Source organism: Charadrius vociferus, unplaced genomic scaffold, assembly GCF_000708025.1.
Source record: "Charadrius vociferus isolate BGI_N301 unplaced genomic scaffold, ASM70802v2 scaffold61, whole genome shotgun sequence".
In the NCBI taxonomy this organism is placed as follows: domain Eukaryota; kingdom Metazoa; phylum Chordata; class Aves; order Charadriiformes; family Charadriidae; genus Charadrius; species Charadrius vociferus.
The window spans coordinates 6,001,852-6,026,687 of NW_009646945.1; the positions used below are offsets into that span (position 1 = coordinate 6,001,852).

At 41.9% G+C, this 24,836-nt stretch overlaps 1 protein-coding gene across 1 annotated transcript in view; it reads left to right on the forward strand.

Annotated features, from left to right (window-relative positions):
* Nucleotides 1-9,575, forward strand: part of MKX (mohawk homeobox) — a 55,597-nt gene extending 46,022 nt beyond the window's left edge. The window contains exons 5-6 of the mRNA XM_009895132.1: nucleotides 9,246-9,279; nucleotides 9,389-9,575. Of these exons, the coding sequence (XP_009893434.1) occupies nucleotides 9,246-9,279; nucleotides 9,389-9,575 (221 nt within the window). The remainder of the gene's footprint in view (nucleotides 1-9,245; nucleotides 9,280-9,388) is intronic.
* Nucleotides 9,576-24,836: the final 15,261 nt, after the last annotated feature.

Here is a 24,836-nt window from a genome sequence, read left to right on the forward strand (position 1 = left end):
TCATCCCTGGAGCAGGTCCACCCTGTGCCTTCGGAGAGGCAGTGACCACAGAAAATAGCACATGTGTTTGTACTGCTGTATCTGACAGTACGCTCAGTGGGAAGGCAGACGGCTTGGGCATTCCCAGCAGATACAGGTATATACATATGAACATATCTGTATCTCCTTATAGGTATAACTAATTTTTAAAATTGCACATGTAATCCCTTGATTTGTAGGATCTTTGTGCAACGGTTGTCTGGGGTTACCGTGAGGTTCTTTAGCAGCCTACAGCCGTTTTTACGGCTGTTTGATTGTTGGAGCCCTGTACGTGCTTATGCACTTCCTTACAAGCTTCTTGAATTTTTATGCTTGAGATCACACAGACTAAGGTCGGGATATAACTCAGGTACCTGGGGTTTAGTATTTGGACTTAAGTATTGTGCACATCCCAGTGGATGGAAGTATCTATGTTTAAAAAGATCATATTTGTCAGTCTCTTCTTTATCTTACAGGCGAGTGAGAGAAACAGTGAATTTCCTCTCCCTGACAGACTTACCCATTCTTTACTCCATGCTGCTGGCTAAACACACCCTGGAAATCAGTTCTGGCATTCACTTACAAGCTCCTCCACTTGCCTGAAAATACAGCACCTTGTAATTCAAATTGCCTTTGTGCAGCACATGCCATGTCTGAGCCCAGTTGGCTCCCAGGGGCAGGAGAGGAGCTGGCTTCTGCCAGCGGGGCCGCGGGAACGGGGGGCACGTTTCTCCGAATTCTGCAGGAGGCTTCTGAAAATATCCTGTGTGCACACATTCATATCATAACGTTACACCGCATATGTAAGGTCTGCTCGCAAACCCACAGCCAACTAGCATAACAAAATCAGATTTTACTGCTGTAGTGTCAGCCTAGGGTTGAAATATGGCTTTGAAACCCTCCCTTTCACCCCGCTTTTTTAATGAAAAACAATCGGGCTGGAGTGTAATAGTGCTTACCCTGGCTGCATTTGACTTTAGCTTTTTACTTTTAAAGCCTTATTTTAGGCTTTAAGAGCTCCCGATTAAACTTTTCAGATCCAGAGTGAAAGCCTGAACGTGCCTGCCTGCACTACAGTGAGATTCCTGGGTGGGAAAAGGGTATTTTTATATTAAAAATAAAGAAAATGAACACAGGGATATGTTTTCTCCTTTCATACTCCTTGCTCTTCTTTTCCCTAATGAATCTTCATTTGTCATTTTCTCATTTCCTTTTTTTTTAACATCTCCCATGCTCTTTCCTTTATTTCTGTTTTTCCTTCCTCTTCTCTTTTCTCCTCTTTTCTTTATTTCACCCTCCCCCTTCCCTGCTGCCTTAGTTTTCACTGTTAACCCATAACGGTTTGCAGCAGGAGGGCTAACTACTTCATCCTTCCAGTCAGCACAGCACGTGCTGTAAATCCCTTTCTAAATAACACCCCAAAAAAAAAAAGAAACCTAGGTCAGATGTTTGTTTATCCATTATGAAATGCACGTGGGAGACTATCACCAAGGAATCTGACAACATTACACTGCTAATTACATGCCAACTCAATGAGGAAAGATTTGATTTCGGTCAGCTTTGCAGCAAACTTGAAAAGAACATAATACCACATAACCGTCAGTTCGTTAACAACTTGCCTCCAAAACTACACAGCCCTAACTCCCATTATAAGCTCTGCTAAATTCTGGCTAAGGAAACAAGTCTCACACAGTGCCCTGCATCTCACCAAAGAGAACACACTGTCACTGGTCATGGGAAATTTAGAGCCAGCCGTGACAGCCCGAACAATGAAGTGATTTACACCAGGTTTGTATCTAGTTTGCTAACTCATAAATTCTTACGTGCAGGTGCATAGCCCAAGACTGTAAGACAATTTGCACCATGCCTACTATTATGTGGGGCTTTCAGTGCACTTATGAATGCAAATGTTAATATAGACCTACAAACTCAATTCTCTTTTATGGATTATAAAATACACCTATCCCAGTCTCTGTGGGCATGTATACTCATTTTATAAAAATCACATGTATTAAAATGTAACTAGATGCCTACTCCCAGTTCCGCAGGCTCCAGGCTGCACAGGGAAAAAAAATCTTCAAGTTCCCAGGTACTCAGAAAAAAAACTTGAGTGGTAGCAGTCCCTCACAGTTAAAGCTTATGTCTGATATTTTGGTGCAAGAAGCAAATTTCAAAGAAAGATTTCCCTGAAAAGGCTTGTTCTGAGGCATGATGGCAAAGGGTTATTTCCAACATTGGCAAGACCCAACCTATGGGTCTTAACAGAAGAGGTCAGACCAGGACTAAAGCTGGTCCTGGAAAAAAAACCACTGGGAGAACAGGGGAAAATATTCACTGTAGCTGTCACTGTGAACGTGGATTGTTATTATGCAGTTTGTTCATCTGAAAGGACGTAACAGCTGATGACAGTTCAGTTCTCATACTTGGTGTCACTGTGAAGCCAAAGGAGTGAGGTAACAGGGTTGTGGGGGTGACTTCATTACAAGCTGCTCCATAACCTCCTCCTGGAAGAAAGAGAGAGCAGTGGTAAATGACAGCTTTGCTGAAAAGGAGTTTTCTCTAGAGCCTGGGCCCAGACCTCATTCCTGCAAGTTTCTGACAGCTTTCTTCCTACCACCCAACAAAAAGACACAGTAATAAATCTTTGTCAGAAGAAATCCGGTACCCCCTGAGATCAAACAAGCTGCAGTTGGTATCACACATACTTCCAGATCACAGTGCCTCACTGTGTCTGCAGCCTCAGGTTGTCCAAAACTGGAACAGGGACTTTAGTCCCTACACCAAAAGGCTCTGCTGCATAAGCACTTGCCAGCCGCAGCTGGGCAGTTTAATGTGGACCTGCCCAGTCCAGGACCTGCTCCGGGCAGGAGTGGCTTCATGAGGGACAACGCTGAGTAGATCCCATGTGGAGGTAGCCCAGGGTCAGCAGGAGGGCAGCCACCAGGGCGGGGTTGGGGGACATTTCTGTAGGAGGCTCTGTGGTTTAGAGTTTCTTCCAGCTTTCCTGTCTGTGCTTCTCCGTAATTCATCCTTAATAGGTCTGATGTTCCCGAGGAAGCCTGGGAGGATGGTGCAAAGGGAAAAGGGTTGCTGTGCTAGATCGGATGAGTCCTGTCTATGTCTAGAAAGCCTTCGGTAGTGTGGGCCTCTGGCTGAGCAGTATCCACGTTCAGAAACTCGTTTGTCTGTTCACCTCGGGCTCAAAATGGGAGCACTACAAGTGTAAGCATGGGAAGGCCAACTCCTGCCTCCTCCAATTCAAGCGAGAAGAGCTGAGGCTTGCTGTGCTTGGGTTTTTCAAAAGGTGCTACAGTCTTTGTACCATGATTAAATTATATTTCATGTAAGAGGAGAGGGCCTGGCCTGGTGCTCTGGGCTGCAGTTTACCCTCCCTTGCACTGCGGAGCAGCCTGTGCTAAGCCACCTTCCCGCCCCAGATGTGGGTAAACGTTAGTGATGTAGTGTGATTCATGGTTTAGTTTGGGATCCTTCGGGAGGAAAGGAGCTGTGTCAACGCAGAAAAGTACAGGAATATTAACTCCAGTTAACCCAATTTTGTTCTTGGAGAACCAGGGATCTGAAAGTCGTATGTGCCCTGAAATTGCGGTTTGGAAAATACTTCAGTCAAGGTGTGTGTGTGTGACCTACAGAAATACCTCATCTCACCACTAATTTACTCACACATGTAAGCTTCATTTTTCATTCAGCTGCCCCAATTTATTTCCTGTTCCTCCCTCTTTTTCCTCCTCTTGCTTGTTTTGAAAATGCTGGTCAACACATGTTAAGCCAGAGTCTCCAAAACCAACAAAAGAAAGTTCAGGAGAGGCAGAGAGAGAAACAGCTGAATAACATTGCCAATTTTAAAATGAAGATAAGTTATACGGGACCTTTTACTGAACCAACAAATATTTTATAGTATTCACCATTGGGGCCAGCAGTTCTTTTTTCCCCTCCATTTTGAGCAAGAATAGAAGGTGTGTAATTCATTAGGAATCTGTACATGTTTAAGTAGCTTCAAGAAATATGACTGTCATGTGGGACTGACCTACTGTGTCTTGACTTCCATGTCCATTCTTTCCCCGCTACATAATGTTCTGTACCCTTTCCTCTCTGTCTCGTTCCCTCATTCACACGTTCTCTCCCCTGTTGGTTTCAAGCCATCTTTGCTTTGTCAATGTTACCTGATAACACAAAGCAGGGTTTTAAGCCAGTTGTTGCGGTTCGGCTTGAGCTGTATATAACACGGAGTGGGGGAGCAACGTGGATGCTTCTTGGTCCTACGTAAGTGGTCAGTCTTTCCTTTGCTGTTCCCGGCAGGGCCTTTATGTAAAGTCAGTTCATCACCACACACGTGTGATATTCTTAGGTCAGAATTCTTAGATCCAAAGAGTAAAACATAACTGTAATTAACATTATTTAGCACACTCCCAAAGTCATCCAAGTATATAAAAGTTACTAGTCTGGACTCGGCCATTGGTAAGGGTCTGAATTGTTCTGAAATATTTGAACGTGCCACAAGTACCGTGTAGCCAGAGAGTCTTTGTATGTTGTAAATTGGAGTAGACATATGTGCTATGGCTTTTATGCTCTGGCTTTCTTCTCTAATACTGGATGCAGTATGTAAAAGGGCACTGTGTATGTACTTAGACGTGTATCTTTGTGTGAATTATTTGTATATCATTTTGACAACAGTCAGGTGTAATGGCAATGTACTGGAGGTAAGTGATGCTGTTGTCCAGTTTAAGGATGGTTTGCCTGCAAGAACCCTGGGGTTTGTTTTCTCCAGGTGGGCCTTTCTGATAGCAGGAGAACAAAAGAAAACATTTTAAATGTTGGAGAATCCTGGAAAATTCTGCTCTGAAATGCTTTTGAAAGGGTGAAAGTATTGCCTAGGCATGTTGTCTTTGGATTTCTGAGACTCATTTCCATCTCTGCTAAAACGGGACTACAGGCTACCTTGCAAGAGAGTTGTCAGGATCAGCCAGTGAATATTTATGAAGAAATTTCACGGTGAAAAAAAAAATATATGCTACATATATTATTAATAATTATGTGAGTCCTGAAAAATACCATACTGTATCACAAAGCTGGTATTGTCCTGTGACTACACTCTTGGCACTGCATACTACAGTAAACTGTATACTGAAAACTCATACTAATGGAAAAGTATACAGGATTCCATTGGTAAGTGATTTATAGTGACTTCCTATTATAAACAAGAGGGAACAAATATCCTGCCTTGCTGGTTTCTTTGGATGGGTGGCAAGAGCAGAATGAGACATTCCTGGCCAGGCAAAAGCTGATTCTCTGGATGCTTGCAACTGGGAGCAGAACGAAGAACCAGAAAGTGAGGTATAAATGACAATCCCTAGTTATAAATGATTGAGTTTCCATTTTCATAGTGCTTAAAACTTTCCAGTGGTAGAGCAAATGACCACTGTTTTAAGTGATTTCCAATCTTGTAACAAAAAGCTGTTTCTGATGTTTAATATTAAATAGACTTACTATAGGATCTCAATATATGCTGAAAGCCTACCAACATCCTTTCACAAGAAGCGCATTGCTTTCTGAGATAGAAAAAACCACCTCAGCAGCAGGTTCTTTTGGGGTTTCAATTAATAAATATGCTATTGAGCACAACTGTGGTTTGTTTAGGAAAGTTATTTGTGCTGGCCAGTGGTATGCTGTCAATAAACTTCAGTGTACACCCTATCAAATAAGTCTTGGGAACTGCATGGAATATAATAATGCATCATCATTGGCTTTCTCTGGAGTCACTTGTCTTGATCTAAGCTTGACAAGTCTGCCTTGATCCAGCTAGTCAGAGGACCACAGTTTTTCAGGAGAGACCAGAGGTTGCTGCCCCCAAAGGGATGTTAGATTAAAGTTAACGGCAGCGCATGGAGAGGGCAGCTATGGCACATCCTTGGTACCTTGCATAAAGCGCTGCCTCTCACGTAGTGAGAGAGGGCTCATGAGTGAAGTGAGAGGTCTGCCCATCAGCACTTTCTCTGGGGTGAGTCCTTAGCTGAGGCTACTCGGTGAGATTCGGTATGCTGCATTATTTTTCCATTCTTTCCGTCACCATTTCCAGAGATGTTACCCAGTCACAGTGCCGTTTCCTCATTGCTCAGAGAAGAAATCTAGGAACATGTTGTGCAATGGTCAAGAAACCGAACACTTTCCATATTGAGAATGCTGTTCTTGAGTTATATTCATGAAGCAGTCTCATCAAAATGTTACTTTTACAGTTGAAATATACTTTGCAATTGTTGTGCAGGTATGTCAAATATCAAAAGCTTTAATTATCAAAAGCTTTAATTAGTAGTCAGGGGTAGAGCAGGTAGATTGCAAAAGATGAAGAAAAAGCAAAATGTCGGGCAAGATTCACCTTTTTTTTTTTAAACTTCATAAAATGCTGTTATCTACATTCCCTCTCTTGTCAGTGAAGAGCCAGACATGGCCAGACTGCGATTCTTCTGGGCTGAGCTAAGCAGTTATGGCTGTAGTTACACCACCAGTTTAATCTCCAAAGCAGAGATATGGTCCTCCCCTCATCCAGCTCAAAGCATATCCACATGGATGATAATGCTGCCCAAAGGGAAACAGTGGGAGGAGGTGGCCATGGAAGAGGGCTTCGCGATCTGGTTTTGCAGCGGCACCCAGGGATGTTGGACTGCGGCGTTAGATAGGTGGACTGAAACCCCTTCTTGGAGCACATCTCTGTTGTTTGTGAATGCAGCCTCAACAACTAGCCTGGATAAATATATGACTTAGATGGCAAGTTCATGGCAAGTGGATCAAGTTGGTTTGGTCAGCAAGATGCCAAGGAGAGTGTGGCAAATGGTCTTTGTCTCTCTCAATGTGGTTATCCTCATCAAAAAAAAATGGTAGTAATACTTGCTTCCTTCACTAAGGGCTGTTCAGACAGATGTGAGCTGCTTGGATGCTATGGTAGTGCAAATGGAGATATGCTGTCAGAGGTTTGGTATAGCAGAAATGGATTTTTGGCAAGAAAAACAGGGTCTGTGCTTTGAAATGATGGATTTTCAGACTTCATTGTACTAACATGCTTTTACAGCAGTTATTAGCAAGAGCTTTTGCAAATTATCAGTGATGGTTTTATTGTAACCCATTTTCGAGTTTCTTTGACATAATTACTTGTTTGAAAAAATGTAAAACCTGAATGGAATAAAAAAAGACTTGTAATTCAGGAAAAATCTTCAGCAAAGTTAAAGAATGGGTAGCTTTTTGCTTCTGGATTGTATTTTTTAGCTTTTATATACCATGGGCAAGCCGCTTTCTTTTAGAGCTGGCTGAACACCAGTAAAAAATATTTGCAAATACTCCTTCAAATAAACGCTGGAATTGGAATGTGTGTCACCATTCACACCTACTTTCCTCAGAAGTTTGTACAAGCAATTTTTTTGTTCATAGGAAATATTTTCCAACAGCAAAAGAAACTGACAGATGCTTGAGAGAGGTGTATTTATATCCAGGTTTGCTCTGGCAACGACATTCTCTATTACTTGCCATTTCCATTTCTATACCTACTGACCTATTCAGTCCTAAACCTCCTCTTTAAAATTGTCTCTATTAAAAAAAATGAAGCAGGGCTGAAAAATTACTTGTAGCCAAGTACAGCATGAAGAAGGAGACTTTTGGTGTCATTCAGTACCTCACTCTGGATCAAATTATTTCTTTTTTTGTTGGTTCCCTCTCCTCTGTATAGGCTGAACTTGCCCCTCTTTTGAATCCCATTCAAACATTGATCTAGGAGAGCTTAAGAGACACTGATTTAAGATGTGCTCTTTCGGAACAAAATGTAAACCTCGGTCACTTTTTGGACATTTATTTATAAAGATGTTTTGCGGATGGAGGCGTGCTAAATCAAACAGTTTGGCGAACGTCTGACCTCTGAAATTACAGCTGGTCTCCCTGCATTTCTTTGGTGAGACTATGGTCTTCAGTGGTCACCCCCAAGTGCTGGGGATTGTGGCAGGGCTGTTGTTCGACGCGGGTTGGCTGTATGAGAAAATGGGCTGCTGGTCGATGGTGGGCAAAGCCGCTCCTAAGTGGAGAGCTACCAAGGGTTGCAATATGCTTTGAGACCTATTCTACTGGAAGCTCTGTTTAAAGAAAAGATCAGCTTTTAATTAATAATCTAATGGAAATCTAGCAATAAGGTTGATTTTTAGTTGGGAATCTAGGCTCACAAGGAGGTGTATTCCTTTATGAGATTTATGCTGCATTCAGGGGCTTTTTGAGTCCTGTAGCCATTAGTTCTTATGCCGTTGCTGTTTCTTTTGTTTGACTCATTCTCCATAGGTATTGCAGTTAGGCACGGCTTCTCGCTCCTCTATAATGCGTTTCTGTGTCAGGATAGCAAGCCCCCTGAATAAAGCTTATACATTTCTGCCTGGTAAATATTTCTGGCTTCTCTGCAACGTGAGGACTTAATGAATGAACAAATGTGACTCTTGATGGGAAAGTGTAGCTTGTGCCTGTGATGCAATTTCATCTTTGAAGGCTGTTAACCAGGTGTGCTTGTTCCTTGTACCCTTCTCAGCCGGCCTCTGTGACTGAGGCGCAGCCTGGGCAAGGGGCGCATGAAAAACCACACACATCATGTGTGTATGGGTGAAAGTCCTATTTTTAGTGCATACAAGAAGGCATTCACTGAAGGGCAATGAAGCTGATTTTTATTTTTAGGTTTTGCAATTCCGTATGTCCTTGGGATTTATATTTTGAAAAACTAGCTCTATCACCCTGCAAAATGTAGGTGAACCTCAAAGACCAGCTTTATTCTCACTATTGCCAAAATAACCAAAATACTTTTTCCCAGACGGGGCTGGTGTGGGATGCGCTGGGCAGGGTTTAGCACCGGTTCTGCCGGTGTGCTTCTGGTGAGGCTCAGTGAAGTTCTGCTTCACCAAAGCCTATTCCTGTAAGATCATGTCTCTGGAAGGTCCCCACAGTTGAAATTTCCCCACAGCATTTTTTTTTTGACATGTGCCCTGCTCCAAACTTGGTGTAGATTTCTCCAGGCAGACGCTTGTGTGAAGCAGACCCTTTAGATGTGTCCAAACAAAAATTTTATTTGGAAATCTGGTATCAATTTTGAAATTAATCTTGGGTTATTTTTCCATGTGCCTATTCCATGAACTTGCTTGTTTTAAAAACTATTAAAAGAAGAGAGACATCAATTATTTTTTTTCTGTTTTCAGAAACTCTGGAGAATGGACCAAATAAGTGTGAAAGGTGAGTAAGGGACTTCACAGTTTTCCAAAATAATAATTATTATTGTTTTCCTGACATCACCTAGCTATGTAAGCTGTACATGTAAATATTTGTTATTGCTTGAATCTAGCGCAGCTAACAGAAAAGGAACCAGCAAAGATGAAACATACTGGAAGGAGATCAACGCAGCTATGGCCCTAACGAACCTTGCCCAGGGGAAGGATAAACTGCAGGGAACTACCAGCTGCATCATTCAGAAATCATCACATATATCAGAAGTAAAGACTGTTAAAGTGCCATTAGTTCAGCAGTTTTAAGAGATGGGTCCTTCTTCTTTTTCCTGTCAAACGGACATTTTCCTTGCAGGATTGGTTTTCAGCAAAATCAGATTCACAGATATGAGGCAAATGTGGAAAATAGGCCCTTTTTTACAGTATGGTCAGTTTAAAAAAATAACATTCCTTCTGACTCAGACGTTTTCATTGTATTAAATGAAATGTTCAATTGCTTCTATAAAAGGCATGTAAATTATAAAAAAAACCCTGTTTTTATCAAAACATTAACTTATTTTATGTTAATCAAAGTGCGCATAAGATGTTTGCATTGCTATTACAGTAAGTGCCTTGCTTTCAAAAAATAAGCTATAACGTGGGCATAGTACAACAGTATTATGCCTCAAAATGACAATGCCATAATGCTTAAACTTTGTATATTATTCCAAGTGGGCTTAAGCAGCCTAGGGCTAAACACGTTACTGCTGGAGGCCCTGGAGAATTGTGCTTATTTGACTTGTGCAAATTGACGAGTCTTAATGAAATTGTTACGTCATTTTCTCTCTTTTTAATCAACAGTGTTATAAAAATTGTACAGTATGTTTTGTCAAAGTGACAATGAGGTTGTTATGCATGTTTCTTACCTGTATATGCAGTATATTAAAATACCAAAATCATTCCTTTGAAATGTGCAATACTCTAGAACACACAAATTTAGGAAATAAGTTAATTGTTCAGATTATTTTGAACTTATACATATGCTCCCAGCTGTGTTGCTCATTAAATATTTCTAGTTGAGAAGGTTCTAGGCAGACTAGTTGTAAATTCAAGTCCAGTTTCTATAATTTCAAAGCTTTGCTAGTGACTTACTGGAGTTTTGACAGAGGTAAATTTGATTCCTTCTTGTACAAAACTAAATCTGTAGTGCCATTTATTATTTGCAGTGGAGGTCAAAAAAGCTTCCATGGTGGAACTTACTACTTTAATGTGGTTTAGACATTTTTATTTTGTAGGTACTGCATAAATGAGGACAGTTGATTGACAGTTCACATTTCAGTGAGAAAAAGCTATAATATAAACTATCAAAGCCCAAACTAGAAACACAAATGGGAGATGAAACATTGAAAAATCTCAGCATTCGAGGTGGGAGGGTTTTAAGTAGATACTAAACCATGTATTAAATGTCACGTCTCAAAACTTGACTGCTATTGAGTGTAATGACTAGCATAAAACCACGTTTATTTTTAAGTTTTATTGGGAGGTGTACAAGTTATTCTGAAGTCATATAACAGTCTTAATGAGGTTTACAGTGCTTGAATAAACAGTGACAAAGACAAAATCAATTTATACTGAATCAGTTACATAAAACTGGAAAAGAGCTGATTATTGCTAGGATTTGGATTTTTTCCTGTGGGTATCCTGTCAGGTTCTTTCCTACTTATCCTTTTCCTTGTTTCTCTTTTTGGTGAGCCATCAATGAACAAGACAAGACTTTAGTCCTGCTCCCACTGAGTTTAATGGCAGAACTCCCACTTCAATGGAAGCAGGACTGTGCTAATGATGAAACTAACTTGCAAGTAGAGGCTGTTCCAGTTGCACTAAAATAGTCAAGATACATTGCAAACATCAGCCTTGGTGTGACTTCTTCGGAAACTTCTTGATGTAACTTAACATGTTGTTGGGTTTATTTAGTGTACAATGAAAATGATTTGATATGAAAATATTTTGTACATATATATTTTTACTTTGTTTTCTAAATTGCTGATTTGCATTGACTTAAAGTGCCAAGCAAGAAATGTATGTCATGACTGTATGAACAGTTGAAGTATATGTTTTACTGACTTGCATCATTATATGTCTAAGATTCCGTGTCATTAATTTTTGATACTTTACTGGATTTTGACATAATAATGTGAGTTCATAACTAATAGCAGAGAGTTAATACTTCAGTTTTGTTCATACTATTATAAGTTATTCTGGTATTAAATATTTTGTGACAATAAATTGATGGTTTTGACAAACTTTTCTGTTAGAAATATTCACAGTGGTTTTGTCTGTATAAAAGACAACAAAATTTTTCATGTAAAAAAGGTACTTTGGGGGACTTCTCTGGAGTAAAACTGGAGAAGACAAGCCATTGTATAAACAACTTGTTCGTGGTTCTTTTTTAAATGATCAAAGCACAAAGAATAATCTGTAAAACACATCAAGTGGGTTTTAAATTTAAGAAATACTTGGCATAATTTCTTGTTACCATTTCCTTTAATTTATTTTTTTTTTCTACTGCTGCTTTGGAGTTTTCTGAAAACACAAATTCTAATGAACTATGTGTGTGTCTTTTTTTAAATAACAAAAATCATGATCAGTGCTGAGCCAACAGCTAATGAAGACTCAATAATTATTTATGATATTGGAAAAACAAACATTATTACTATTGCTCTTCTTTGTTTCAACATATGTAACCATTTTAGTAAAATAAATAACTGCAAACAACATATTGCTGGTTTGAATTAAATATTTGTTTATCTGTTCTTAGTTATTTGCATTTCTGGTTTCCTATTATAGTTAGGGGTTCTCTATACTGGGACACAAGCAGGCAAAACCAAAACAGGAATGCTAGTCTTTTGATTAATACACCTTGTGGTGCACAGTTGTGTGAGGTAGTTTAGCACATCCCTGATGAAAATCGCTGTTCGGCAGGTTTAGGCTAATGACAACATGGCATGATACTTGTAAATCCTCCACATTGGAGGAGTGCAGAGGGAAGCCATAGCTAATCACCATCCTGAGTCACTGGTGAAGGTCCATGAGCTGGGAAAGACTACGGTCGTTTAGGGGGTTTTTTGAGTACAGGCTATATTTGCCTGCAGTACCATGTATGGATACAGTCTGGTTGTGGAGCCTTGGTGGAGAAGGAGATGCAGTCAGCCCATCTAGGAGTTCAGTGCTCATAGTAATGAAATGTTACATCTCCAAACTTTTGTGCCTCAGCAAAATTCCTCCAGTTGCATGGGAGGCGTGATAACTAAGGTTTTGGTGCGCAATAGGCACTTTAAGGTTTTATGTCCTGCTTATCTGTGGGAGATATATATACACGCACTGCTGTAACATCTGTGACGATCCAACATGTCAGTAGAGATTTGGATATTCAGTTCCTGAGGCAATATGAACAGCCTGACTTCTGCTGTTGGGAATGCCTACAAACACCCACATCCTAATGATGCTGAGTTTCTTGGCATCTACCTTATAACTAAGTCTGACATGAAAAAAACCAACTCATTCTGCTCTCACCTGTCAGTCACATCATTTGCAAGAGCTGAGCCCTCCCAACCTCTTATAAACCATTGAAAGTAAGGGGAGCTCCAATTTTGCCAGATTGCTCTGTAGTTAGAATATAAATTGGGATCAGGACTACAGTCTCCTCTTCCAGCATCATACAAAAGCTACAACGGATGAGTTATAGTTCTTACTTTGTGGCCTCATGTTCTCAGCTGGTGGCCTAGTGTATAAATATGTATCTCAGGTGAAACAGTTTCACCAAGAAGACCAAGAGCAAGACCCAGGACAAGATATAGGCCATGTTGAGGACATTTGATAACTTGGTGGGTTAAGTTTTAACTCGGAGTTTGGCAGAGGATGGCAGCTGGACTTGGATGCCCACACACAAGTGCATGAAGTAACCACTGTAATGTGGGTTAGAAGGAGAAGATGGGGAAGGCAGGCTGATAGCACTTCTGTACTGGAAGGAAGAATGTTTTTAGCTTAGACTAGGGGAAAGGCTATGTGGGCTTAAACCTGTTTCTGCATTATGGCTTTACTCAGCCAGTTTTTCATTATGTGCCCTGGCTTTGATGAACAATGTTTTTATCCACCTAAACTATCCATCAGTGGAGATCCACAGCACCAAATGTGAGATGCTATTACAGGAAGCAGCCTTGATTATAAAAATGAGTGGGATCTCTGATAATCATGAGCTTTTGGAACTCAACGTACTCTTAATGCCCAGAAAGTCCTTTATACCCCCTGCAACATCCCCAGCAGTGGGAGAGAGAGTGGGAATCATTCTGCATTTGTCAAAAGGGGACGTGCACCAGGGAAAGGAGTTTGTGGCTGACTTTGGGATGCTCTGGAGTACCAAGGAACTGCCTTATCTCCTCCTTCACCACAGTGAGTGAATACTGGTGTGAGGAACCACTCAGGCCAGCCAGGGCTTTCTGGTAGCATGCTGGTGGGGCACACCACACCCTGCTTACCAAGGCACTGCCAAGCAGCAGAGCTGCAGCCACTGAGCACACACACTCCTTCAGGAATCCTTCCAGAGTTTTTCAGGCTCAGTGGTGCCTCTGTTTCTTTTGGTCTTGAGGAAGCCCTGGGCCATATGCACCTGCATGGCTTCCAAGGGCTGGAGGAGACAGGTGTATCTGCTGGTACATCCCTTGTGTGGGGTGGAAGATGAAGAGTAAGCGACTCGTCATCTAGCCTCCCAAAGCTCCAACAAAGCTCCTATAAATTGAGCTCCACCAGGACTATACAAGTCTTAGTCATCATTTCTGCATTCAAAAGAGCACTGAGGACCTCAGAGCAGCCCTGGCAGACCCAGCATCCCAGTACTGCCAGGAGAGAAAAGCAGCTACAACAGCAAAGCTTGTCACTGCTGCTGCAGTGAGACACCCACTTACTACGTGGCAAAGGGAAGGGTGCAGCTGTCTTCTATCACAGGTGACTTTCTTACACAGACCAACTTCTTTTGCTGTGTGATACCATGTTCTGCTATGAAGCCTTCGAGTTGTGCTTCCACTCAGTCCTTAGTGTGATTATGCTGGCCTGTTACTTGAAGGAAAATGGAGCCTGGACTCGGCACAGACTGAGGACACCAGACCCTCCAGTACTCCATGAGCAGCTCTAAAGCCCAGTGGACACCAATTTAGTGATCACAGTGACAGCTTCAAGCATGACAGACCCCTGTTTTATTCCTGTGTTTCTATGAACAATCTGTGAGCCTCTTGGAGAATCAGAAAGAACCTCAAAGGGATCCAGGCTCCAAACCTAACAAATCCAAGCACTTCTGAAGGTCTGCGGCCTAGGCATATTTCCATGGCCAAGTGCAGACAGTTGCATGCCTGCTCTGAGCCGGCTAGACAGAAACATGGTCTAGTTCAGGAACTGGGTAACCAAGTTTGGCATCAAGCCTGAGCTGCTACATCAAGGTTCCCAGCAGAGCATGGACTGGACTCAGCAAGGTGTGAATATGTCTGTGCATCTTTTTGATCATTGCTTGCTCTATGCTTGTTCTGTGCCTTCACTTTTCACAGCAATGTCCTCAAATTTCTCTGTGCTTTGATACAGCATTTTAAAGAGGACAATAATACTGCTCTACATGGTTGAGCTGTTGTGTGTAGAAGGACACTGATAGTTCGGAGCTGCTCTGGTGAAATACCTACCTAGCCTAGTTAGGTGGGGCAGGAAAGTGAGATGAAGCATGATCATAGAATCATAGAACAGTTTAGGTTGGAAGGGCCCTTAAAGATCATCTAGTACCACCCCCCCCTGCCATGGGCGGGGACAGCTTCCACTAGACCAGGTTACTCAAAGCCCCATCCAAACTGGCCTTAAACCCCTCTGGGGATGAGGCATCCACAACTTCTCTGGGCATCCTGTTCCAGTGTCTCACCATCCTCACAGTAAAAAAGAATTTCTTCCTAATATTTCATCTAAATCTACCCTCTTTCAGTTTAAAACCATTACCCCTCATCAGATTGCTACACTCCCTGCTAAAGAGTCCCTCCCCATCTTTCCTGTAGGCCCCCTTTAGATACTGGAAGGCTGCTATAAGGTCTCCCCAGTGCCTTCTATTCTCCAGGCTGAACAACACCAACTCTCCCAGCCAGTCTTCATAGGAGAGGTATTCCAGCCATCTGATCATCTTCATGGCCCTCCTCTGGACTAACTCCAACAGGTCCATGTCCTTCTTATGTTGGTTGCCTGAGAGCACTGCTTTGACACGCTGCAAGGGAGGCTACAGGAATCCAGCTTGGGTGTGAGTTCATGTCGTACGAGCTGATTTGCCAGTGTCTGGATGTGCTTGATCCCCACTAGCAGCAGAATGGAGACCGAAACCCATGGATTTCACAGTGCTGGGTTGCTGAGCCAATGTTTAGTTTTGGGCCCCATCTAGAAACTTCTCTTGTTTAACAAAAAGGGAGGAGGTTGGCTAAAATACAAGTACCTTGTAAAAAAAAAAGAAGAAGGAAAAAAAATGTGGAAAAGAGACATGAATGCCTAATGCAACAGAAAAAAAAAATCCCAAACCTCCTTAATGTTGCTGTTATGTCAGCTTGGGTTATTGGCAGTGGAAGTGGTTATTGGCAGCGGAAGTTAGACCTGGCTTGAGGCTAATATAACTCACGCACCTGACTTTTTAAAAGGAGCTGAGATCTGGTTTCTTTATGGATGGGCTTTTTTTCATTCGTGGTGTTGGTTCCTTCTTCAGATTTCCTTAACTTTCCTTTCAGCCTGTTTTGGACTTGATTCTTCTTCTATCTTTCTTCCTGCCTGAAAAGTCTCCTGTTACATGCAGACAGCAATGGGATCCTTCACGCCAAAGCTCATTCTTCTGGCTTTGCAGTTTCTAGGGCCATATAGGTGAAGGATGTATGATTCAATGAGCTGGTGTTCAGTGACAAAGTCTGGTGTCTCCCTTCTCCCAGCCCAGAGCCAGTGAACATATGAAGTCTCAGGAGTGTGCAATAGAGGCTCTTCAACCAACAAGCTCCACCATCTATCACTTCACTCCTAACTACTACTGCTTTTGGCTATCTTAACTCCCAAAAGGACTGTCAATTTAACCATAACTACCTAAGAACTGCCAAGTCTCATTTTATGAGCTGCTGTTGAGAGTTTAGCTATTTAAGGCTGATTTTAAACAATTTTTATTGGTACTTCGTGGCATGTGCCTGATTTACAGTGCTGTAAATAACCACAAATTAGGGACATTTCTTTCTTTACGGTAAAGGCACATTATCTTGAGCATAAGAAAGATAATTTGTTGGTGAAGAACTGGAGTGCAGGCCCTTTTCTGCCACAGGCTTCCTGTGTGAGCCCAGGCAATCCTCGTCCTAGGTTTGGTCCATGCAGAGGAGCTAGCTGTCTCCCCTGGGGATGCTCTAAGCACCAGGGAACAAGAGATGAGGATCCCATCTGAGATGTCCCTCACTGCTGACCCTGCTGCTATGAGGCTCTGGAGATAGGAGAGAGCAGTGCTGTTTTGTATGTGGCACACTCAGTTTCATGCACTTAAGGAACTGTAAGTATCTGATGTTAAGGATAATTTAAAATTGCAGCTCGGGCACATGCCCCAAAGCAGGCATCACCTTCTGCAGCACTTCCATCTCTTCACTGACTGCAGCAGGAGAATAAGCTACTAACTGAGACCAGATACCCAAACTTGACATGGCTAAAGTCAGAGAAGACAAACCACACTCTCAAGAAACAAGACATTCTGTCACACACCATGAAGAGACCTGGTGGGCTCAGGCCACCAATACCTACCTTCTTTTGCAATGTCAACTGAGGACCACACTGAAGCACTGGGAAAACCTCATCCTAGGAAGGGGAAAATGTGTCTTCCCAGCTTAAAAAAGACTTCTTGCAGTCCAGGAATTTGTGGATGTAGAAGTTCAGGTGTAAGAGAAGATGGTTTACTCACGACCGTCCCTGTGACTAGGGGATGTTCAGCAAAGCTGTCTGATCTTCCTCCTATTAACTGGTGTGAGGATGAGAATCTTCACTGTCAGGGGTTTTAAGCTCCTTTTTCTCACCCTTTTAAGAAATTGTCAGCTAGACCTGAAAACTGTGGAATGTGGTCATCACGTTCCAAAGAAATCCAGAAGTCATGCAGCAAAAGACAGAGCTGGCCTGGGCTGGTATGGTGGGAGAGGACAGCAGATCCATAGACACCATGCTGGGGACTTCAGTGCCTTCACTGCACTGCACAGATGGGTTCCTCTTCAACAGTACATGTCCCATTCATGTTTGCTGTCTTCACATACAGAGAAAAATTAAGCCAGCCTTCTAGTCACAGGGAGGCGTGAGGGTGTATAACTGAAATACAAGGATAAACGCTTTGGGCAGCAGTTAAAATGGAATTGAACTTCGGGGATCTTGTGAAATGGCCACAAAATATGTGGCCGGATTTTAAAACGTTCCAAGTACTCAACACCAGCCAATGTAGTCATGAAAAGTGGTCAGCAGCATTTCAGCTAGATCTTTGCAAATCAAATGCCAGGTCAGCAAAATAGAAACATTTTGTGGAACAGGACAACTGCGTTTAATTTCTTTGGATTTCTTTTAAGAAAGCTTGGACATTATGAAACCCCAAAATTTCTTTCTTTTTTTAAATGAAAAAGTCTAGTTTTCCAGATTACTTTCTTTTCTTGAAATGTGACATAATTATAGCAAAGGAGGTAAAAATCAAAGCCAAAATAGAAATCATTGAAACTTATCAAAATATTGAGGTTACCCAATTATTTTACTGACTTTTTAAAAATGTTCTTTTGGTTATTCATATTCATTTGTTTATATATTTACACTTTCCAACCCAATTTAAAACAAGAAAGTTTTAACATCTCAAAGATTTGCGCAGGATGGAAAAATACTTCCCCCAGAGTTGCATGGAAGAATTTTTAATGCTTAGTGTTTTGAAAATGAGAGCAGTTTTGCATGGTGATCTGTGGATATTAGAAGTCTGTGTCGTAGCACTAGTTTTTGTGCCGAATCATTTCAGCAAGCACAATGGGGCTTTTGCTGTAGATCACTTTTGTATCACTGTTCTTAAAAAAAATAGGGTTTAAGGGAAACTGTGAGACTTTTGCTGCTTTCTGGAGTGATGAAAAGGATTTGCATTAAGCCAGAAGATGAAGACAGGGGGCATATCATTTGCTGGTACTCCTCATCCTCGGAGAGCAGACACCCAGTGTGGTAATGGAAGACCCTGTGTGATGCTAGTTCATGCCTGCTGATTATAAATAATAAAGGAAACAAGAGAAAGCAGAGGTGTCAGACTAAAGATGGCATCCCTATCACTTAAAAAGAGACTGCAACAGCAATAATAAATGCATTCCTCAGATGGCATTGACCAGTGTAATGGCAACCAGAAGAGTCAAACTGGTCCAAGATTTGCTGCAACAATTCACTGGTGGTGAAACCACATACAAGAAGATGTGTCAAAAATAAACAGCCAACAGTGACTCTCCACATTTTAAGATGTAGAGCAAAGAAAATCTTAGTCACTTCCACTCCTTTAAACCCCTGACTACACTCCTGAAGCTGACGTCTGCTGAGCAAGGCACCTGTAGGTGGGCAGCAGAAAGGTCTTCTTGAGAGCAGCCTGCCCAGGCTGGCATAAGCCCATCAGGCCATGCCCAGGGCCAAACTGGAGGGGACTCTGGCTGGAAAGTCTGGTGCTGTTGTCACTTTGAAGTGTGCAAAGTGGTAGACAGTTACAAGTTATATTTACCCACTCTGCCTTACCTTTTAAATAAAAGCTTTCCTTTATGGTCTTAGTTCCTAGAAAACCACATTGCTGTTACTGCTATCTCATACAGGGCTACTTGCAATAAAAGTGTTTACTATGAAATGCATCTCTATATAATATAGTCAATATCAAACATGTTCAAAGAAGCATCAATCAGATTCCCTTTCAGGATACAAGAAGGTTGCAATCTTTTTGCAATTTCCTAATGGGCAGCTGAGATGGGAACTCTATACCCTATTTATAACATGAAATATTCCCTGTATCTGTTTCACAAGGACATATACCAGCATGAGAGTGGGATTTGGTGGAACCTGGATTTACAACTGGAAATTACATATAGGCATGTGGAAACATTATTATGTAAACTAATACTTAGCTACTTCTTGCTGCATTCCCTCAACAGCAACAAAATGGTAGCATGGAAACCAAATGCTAAGTGTAATTTTTTTAACCTGTTCTATGAGAATGAAAAGAAAAATAGTCTTATGTAGAACCAGGAGGACTCATTACTTTTTCATCTGAGAAGTCTTAAATGTCACAGCCCCTGGGCTGAATTCTCCTTTCATCAAAACCAATTGAGCTTTGATACTGGTTTCCACTTCAGCATGATTCCAATTTTCACCTTTTACCGCGAATCCTGCCAACATACTTTGATGTCTTACTTTCAGTAGTTTGTTTTGGTGGCTCCTATTGCTCAGGTGGGAAGTACACTTCAGAGAGGCTGTAGTTCAGACACAAAGAGCAGCGAGCCTTTGGGTGCTGGTGATTCAGCATCACTCTAGCCTGAGGTAGTGCTGCACCAACCCAGACAGGAGCAAAGGTCATAGGCAAAGTGCTCTAAGATGCAGACAATTCCCCTTCATCTGTGTTTCATCTACTTCTCCAGTCCCTGCAGATCAACCAGGAAACCACCAGAACAAACACTTGAAGCTCACCTGGACCCAGATCCTGCCCACACCTTCTTTACAATGCATGTAACGGGACAGTAAGAGATGTAGCTGCTCTTGATCCAGTAGGGCAGGATAAGTAGCCCCATATTTGACTGTTAGCGCTGTACAAGGGTGTCCACTGCTTCTCCAAATCATGTGGCACTCACCCACATAAGGGAAAAACTGAGGAAGTCCAGACAGTTGGCTGACATCTCAGGGAACTGCAGGAAGGGTCAGTGAAGCTGTGCATAAGCACCCTAGAGGACAGCAAGGTGCTAGAAGTAACAGCTCGGCATGGGCTTCTCATGAACAAATTGCATCAGGCCAATTTGATTTCCTTCTGTGACAGTAGAGCAAACTGTGTATGGAAGATTCACAGGAGATTGGACAGCTACTGGGACTCTAGTTAGGATTTTGGCAACGTCTTACATGATATTCTCGTAAATAAGCAAAGGAAATATCATTGAGGTGAAATTGCCATCAAGAGCATATACAACAAGCTGAAAACTCATACTCAGAGCCATTATCAGGGACTTATTGTCAAAATGGAGGTATGCATCGAGGACTTTCACAGAGGTCTGTGCTTGGCTGTTTGTGTACAGTATTTTCATCAATAGCTTAGCTAAAGGAATAAAGCAGAGGTTCACCAACTGTGGGATATGTGCTATTAGTTTTATACAAGCAGTTCCTCGGCGGCATATAACCCAGAAAAGGCCTCTGGCTGCTGCTGCCAGGGCGTGCTCCCTCTGTCTCTGCTGTTCTTCATGGCGGCCTTGAGCAGAAAAAAGTGGAGCTACTGCAATGCAGAATCTTGTTCCTTTTTTTTTGTCAACTTGGTGCTCCTTGCAAGTACATCAGAAGCCAGGGTTAGAATTCAAAGTTACCTTGATATGTTGGAGAAGTGGCCTGAAAGATAACAGAATTAATCAACTGTATTGCAGGGACCTATGATCAAAAGTGGTGAACTGCACTGAGCGTGGAGAACTGGAAGGAAAGACTAATTAATCTAGGGTTATTAAGTGTAGAGAAGATAACAATCTTCAGGTATATGTGGCCAACAGAGAGATGAAGGAAATAATCTGTTCTTTGTATCATAGTACAGTCAAGTAATAAGGGTTTTTAACTGCAGCAAAGGAGATGGTAGGTCAGTTACTGGGCCGGGCACATCAACAGAACAAGGTGGGTCAAATGAGAAAGCACTGGAGTATGTCGCCTGTGTGGGTGGTAGACTTTAAACCACTGAAGATTTTTTAAGAACAAGTTAGACACATATTAATCAGGAATTAAATAGGCATAATTGATCCTACCTTGAGGCATGATGGCCCTTCAAGGTCGTCTCCCCACCCATATTTTCCATTTCAGAAGTCTGCCTTATAAACATGGCATGGAGGTCTGTTGCTCAATAGATGGTTAAAAGAGTGAATAGCAGCTGGTTTATTCCTCTGTTTTTGGGAGGTGTGTTTACATTCCAGGCATAAGAGTAGAGGGGAAGGACAGCAAGTTCTGATCCCACCAGCCAGCCAGCGGAGGAGACCGGGCAGCCATCCATCGGAGGCTGTTTAACTTTCACAGCCTTCCAGAGCCCAACATAAAGGACAAAGGTGGCTCCCAGATGGAAGACAACAGACTTGAAAAACATAGAAGCTGACAGAGAGGGATGTACAGTTAACATGAAAGTAAAAATTGCCAGAAGAAGAAAGCAAGGAAATTTCCAGTTAGGTGCAGTGGAACAACTCCTGAAGGATCTGTAAGTACTTTTGGCCTCCATAGAAAATACTTGGGCAGAAACCCTCCAGAAGGTATGTTTGTTTTGAGCAGAATCTGGAGTTCCTGCACCGAGCTTTCTGAAGGCTGCATTGCAGGATTAGCCTATATTCGCTCTACTCAATGTCATGGGAGACTGAACGTTTTCACTGTGTTCTGGAGCCTGACACAGGCAGACAGACCACAAAGAAAAACACGGGAACAGATCCTATAAGCTGCTTCAAATAACACTTGCTCCAGAGCCTCTGGTGATTGCTGAGAAATTCTAGTTGCACAAAAGATGCCAACAGGGGAAGAAATTATTTCACAGTTTGCCTGGAGCTTCAAAAGGGGTTGCTGAACATGTTAACCGACACCCTTTTTGACAGACTGGTTTGCGGTCAATGCCACTAACTAACAAGAAAACAAATGCCTGTAGTCTGAGTAGGGAATCACACTCTGCACCACAAAGCCAAGGAAACTGCTGCCGGAGAACCCCCAGAGCTGCTCTGCAAGAGTGCGCAGGCCAACAGGATGTGTGAAAAAACATCAGGAATGTTCCTTATGGGACAAGACGGATCATTCAGAAGGAAGGCTCTGCTGGGTATGAAAAGATTTGGTATATTGACTCAAAGGGACACTTTGAATATGTTTCTAGCTATAAGCAGCTCACTTCAGAAAGAAACTAGTGGATAGGGAAATGGGGAGGCGGGAGTAGGAGGCAAAGCAAAGTCCAGCTATGTACAAAGATGGAGATTGAGCCAGAAATAGAAAGGGGGAAAGTAAATCAGACTTTAAGAGCTTTGCGTATATTCATTACAATAAGATTTATATTTTTTTTAAGGCACCGGCAATTCCATTAGCCAAAGAGATAAACAATCATTTTTGATACAAAAGAGACAAAAATTTTATTACCATTGTGTCAGATCCAGTGACTACAGCAAATTCAATCCCTTTCCTTCGCCAGCTACATGATTCACAAGGTGTTCGCTGCAAAGACTGACAATCCAACTGTTTGTGTGTGCTGAACGAGTTATTCTTGATGTGAAGGACTCGCATAAGTGGTCAGAAATGTTCAGGAGGATGATGAAACCTGAAACAGATCCAAGTGCAGCATGATAGAAATAAGCTTTGGCTCTCAAGGTAGGAAAGAGGAATATCACAGATACTGCTAATGCGAGCTGGTTATTAAACTAAACTACCTAAAACTGGAGGATGGAAACCAGTCAAATGTCCTAGGTCTGAAAGATCTGACCAATGTGGGACATTACCTGTTAGTGACAGAACATGGATTCCTCCCTCCACCTCCACCTGGTGCCAGGGATTGAAGAGACCCTGATTGTGACTTGCCAATATCTCAGTGAGACTACAAGTCTAGTTCATTATTTAGACCAACATCCATTTTCTTGTATTAAGATTCTGCTCCTTTAACAAGAGTTGCAAAAACGGACTTGTGAAAACATAGTGATGGAAATGGCGGAAATGTCTCATGAGATGCTACCAGGAGCAACACATAATACGGATGCTGTTGTCTGTCTCTTGGCACCAGCTTTTTATCAAGTGGCTTTTGAGAGGTCTGCCTGGAGAATATAGCATTAACTCCATAGTCAGAATTAAAGACAGTGAAATGTCAAGAATCTGTAACCAGTCTTTTAAGAAATTACAGTCTGAGCATTTCTAATGAAAATTTTTTTTCTCTGTTTCTTAGAATTGCTGGACCACCCATTTTTCAAATTACCAGTAAAAGCAACACATTAGTGGAAGTTCCAGTTCCTCTCAATCATTGTTATTATTAATTATTTAATTACTTTCCTAGAACTACTGAATTAAAGTGCAGGCTTCATTCCTCAGTTAATTACAGGTCTGATTGAACTCTGCCTTTTAGACCAAGGGAAAATGTAAAGCCCTAAACCATCACAATACATTTGTCTGCAACTTTTCTCCCTCCCCCCTCACACTCTCCAAAAGATGTTGCCACCTTGTAGAGGAAGTTTTTTCAGGGACGGATTGACTTTTACAGAGCCTGGCTCAATAGGGCACAGGACTAAATGATGACTTCTTTGTGGCAATGTTTACAACTAAAGAAGAATAAGATACTAAATTAGAATAATCTCATAGGATTTAAGCACACATTGATCTTGATTTACTGAGTCACTGACTGTGCCATACATTTCCATTGAGTGGAACCTGTATTTTATGATGATGGGGGGAAAATCTTCAAAGGTATGAACACGTGGATAAAAAGATTTGTATTTTGAGTGCTGCTGAATATTTGTGTAGACAAAAAGATGGTGCTTTTGAGATAACACTGGAGCTGCACAGAGGGCCTGAAAACATAAAACCCAGCAGTGAATGGAGCCTTGAAACACGAATCCAAACCCGCAACCCGCATTCACGATCCAGCCGAGAGAGGCTTGTTATTTACTTTTCCATGCCGTTGAGTGCAACAATTCATTTACTCCCGATATATAAATACATACACACACGACACTAAGTAATATCCTGCTGATCCGAAATGCTCCCCAGGCCTCATGCCCCCCCCACTGGCAATCCCCCTCCCAGCCAGCTCTCTTCCGCTCTGCAATGGCGCAGCCCTGGGGTACGTAACTGAGAAATCTCTGCTTCAGACAAGGGAGAAAGCTTCATGAATCACCAAACAACACTTCTCAGGTGGGAAAAGCACATTCTTTGTTCCTCTACATGGAATTAGAAAAATATGTGCAGAAGTAAAGCCCTGAAAGCCCCGGGAGAGCAATTGCTCTCTTTCTCTTTCTTTTTCGGTTTTGTTGAGCTTGTGAGTTTTGGGGTTGTTTAATTAAAGGTCTTAAAATTCTTTAACACTAACATTCAAATGCTTCATATTTTTCTCCAACTTGCAGAGTTTCCATCCTCCTCCTCTCTCTCTCGTGTCACTTTTACTCTGTAATAAAACAATTGAATCACACGCTGGTACATAAATATTGGCAGATTTTTAGATTTGCTGTTTTTTTCACTCAGCCTATTGGGCAAACAGCCTAGAAAGGCTAAGTTATTTGCCAGAGTTTGAATTTCTGGCAAACAGTGCAGATCCAGTACAAATCTCAAACCAAATTTCAGGAATGC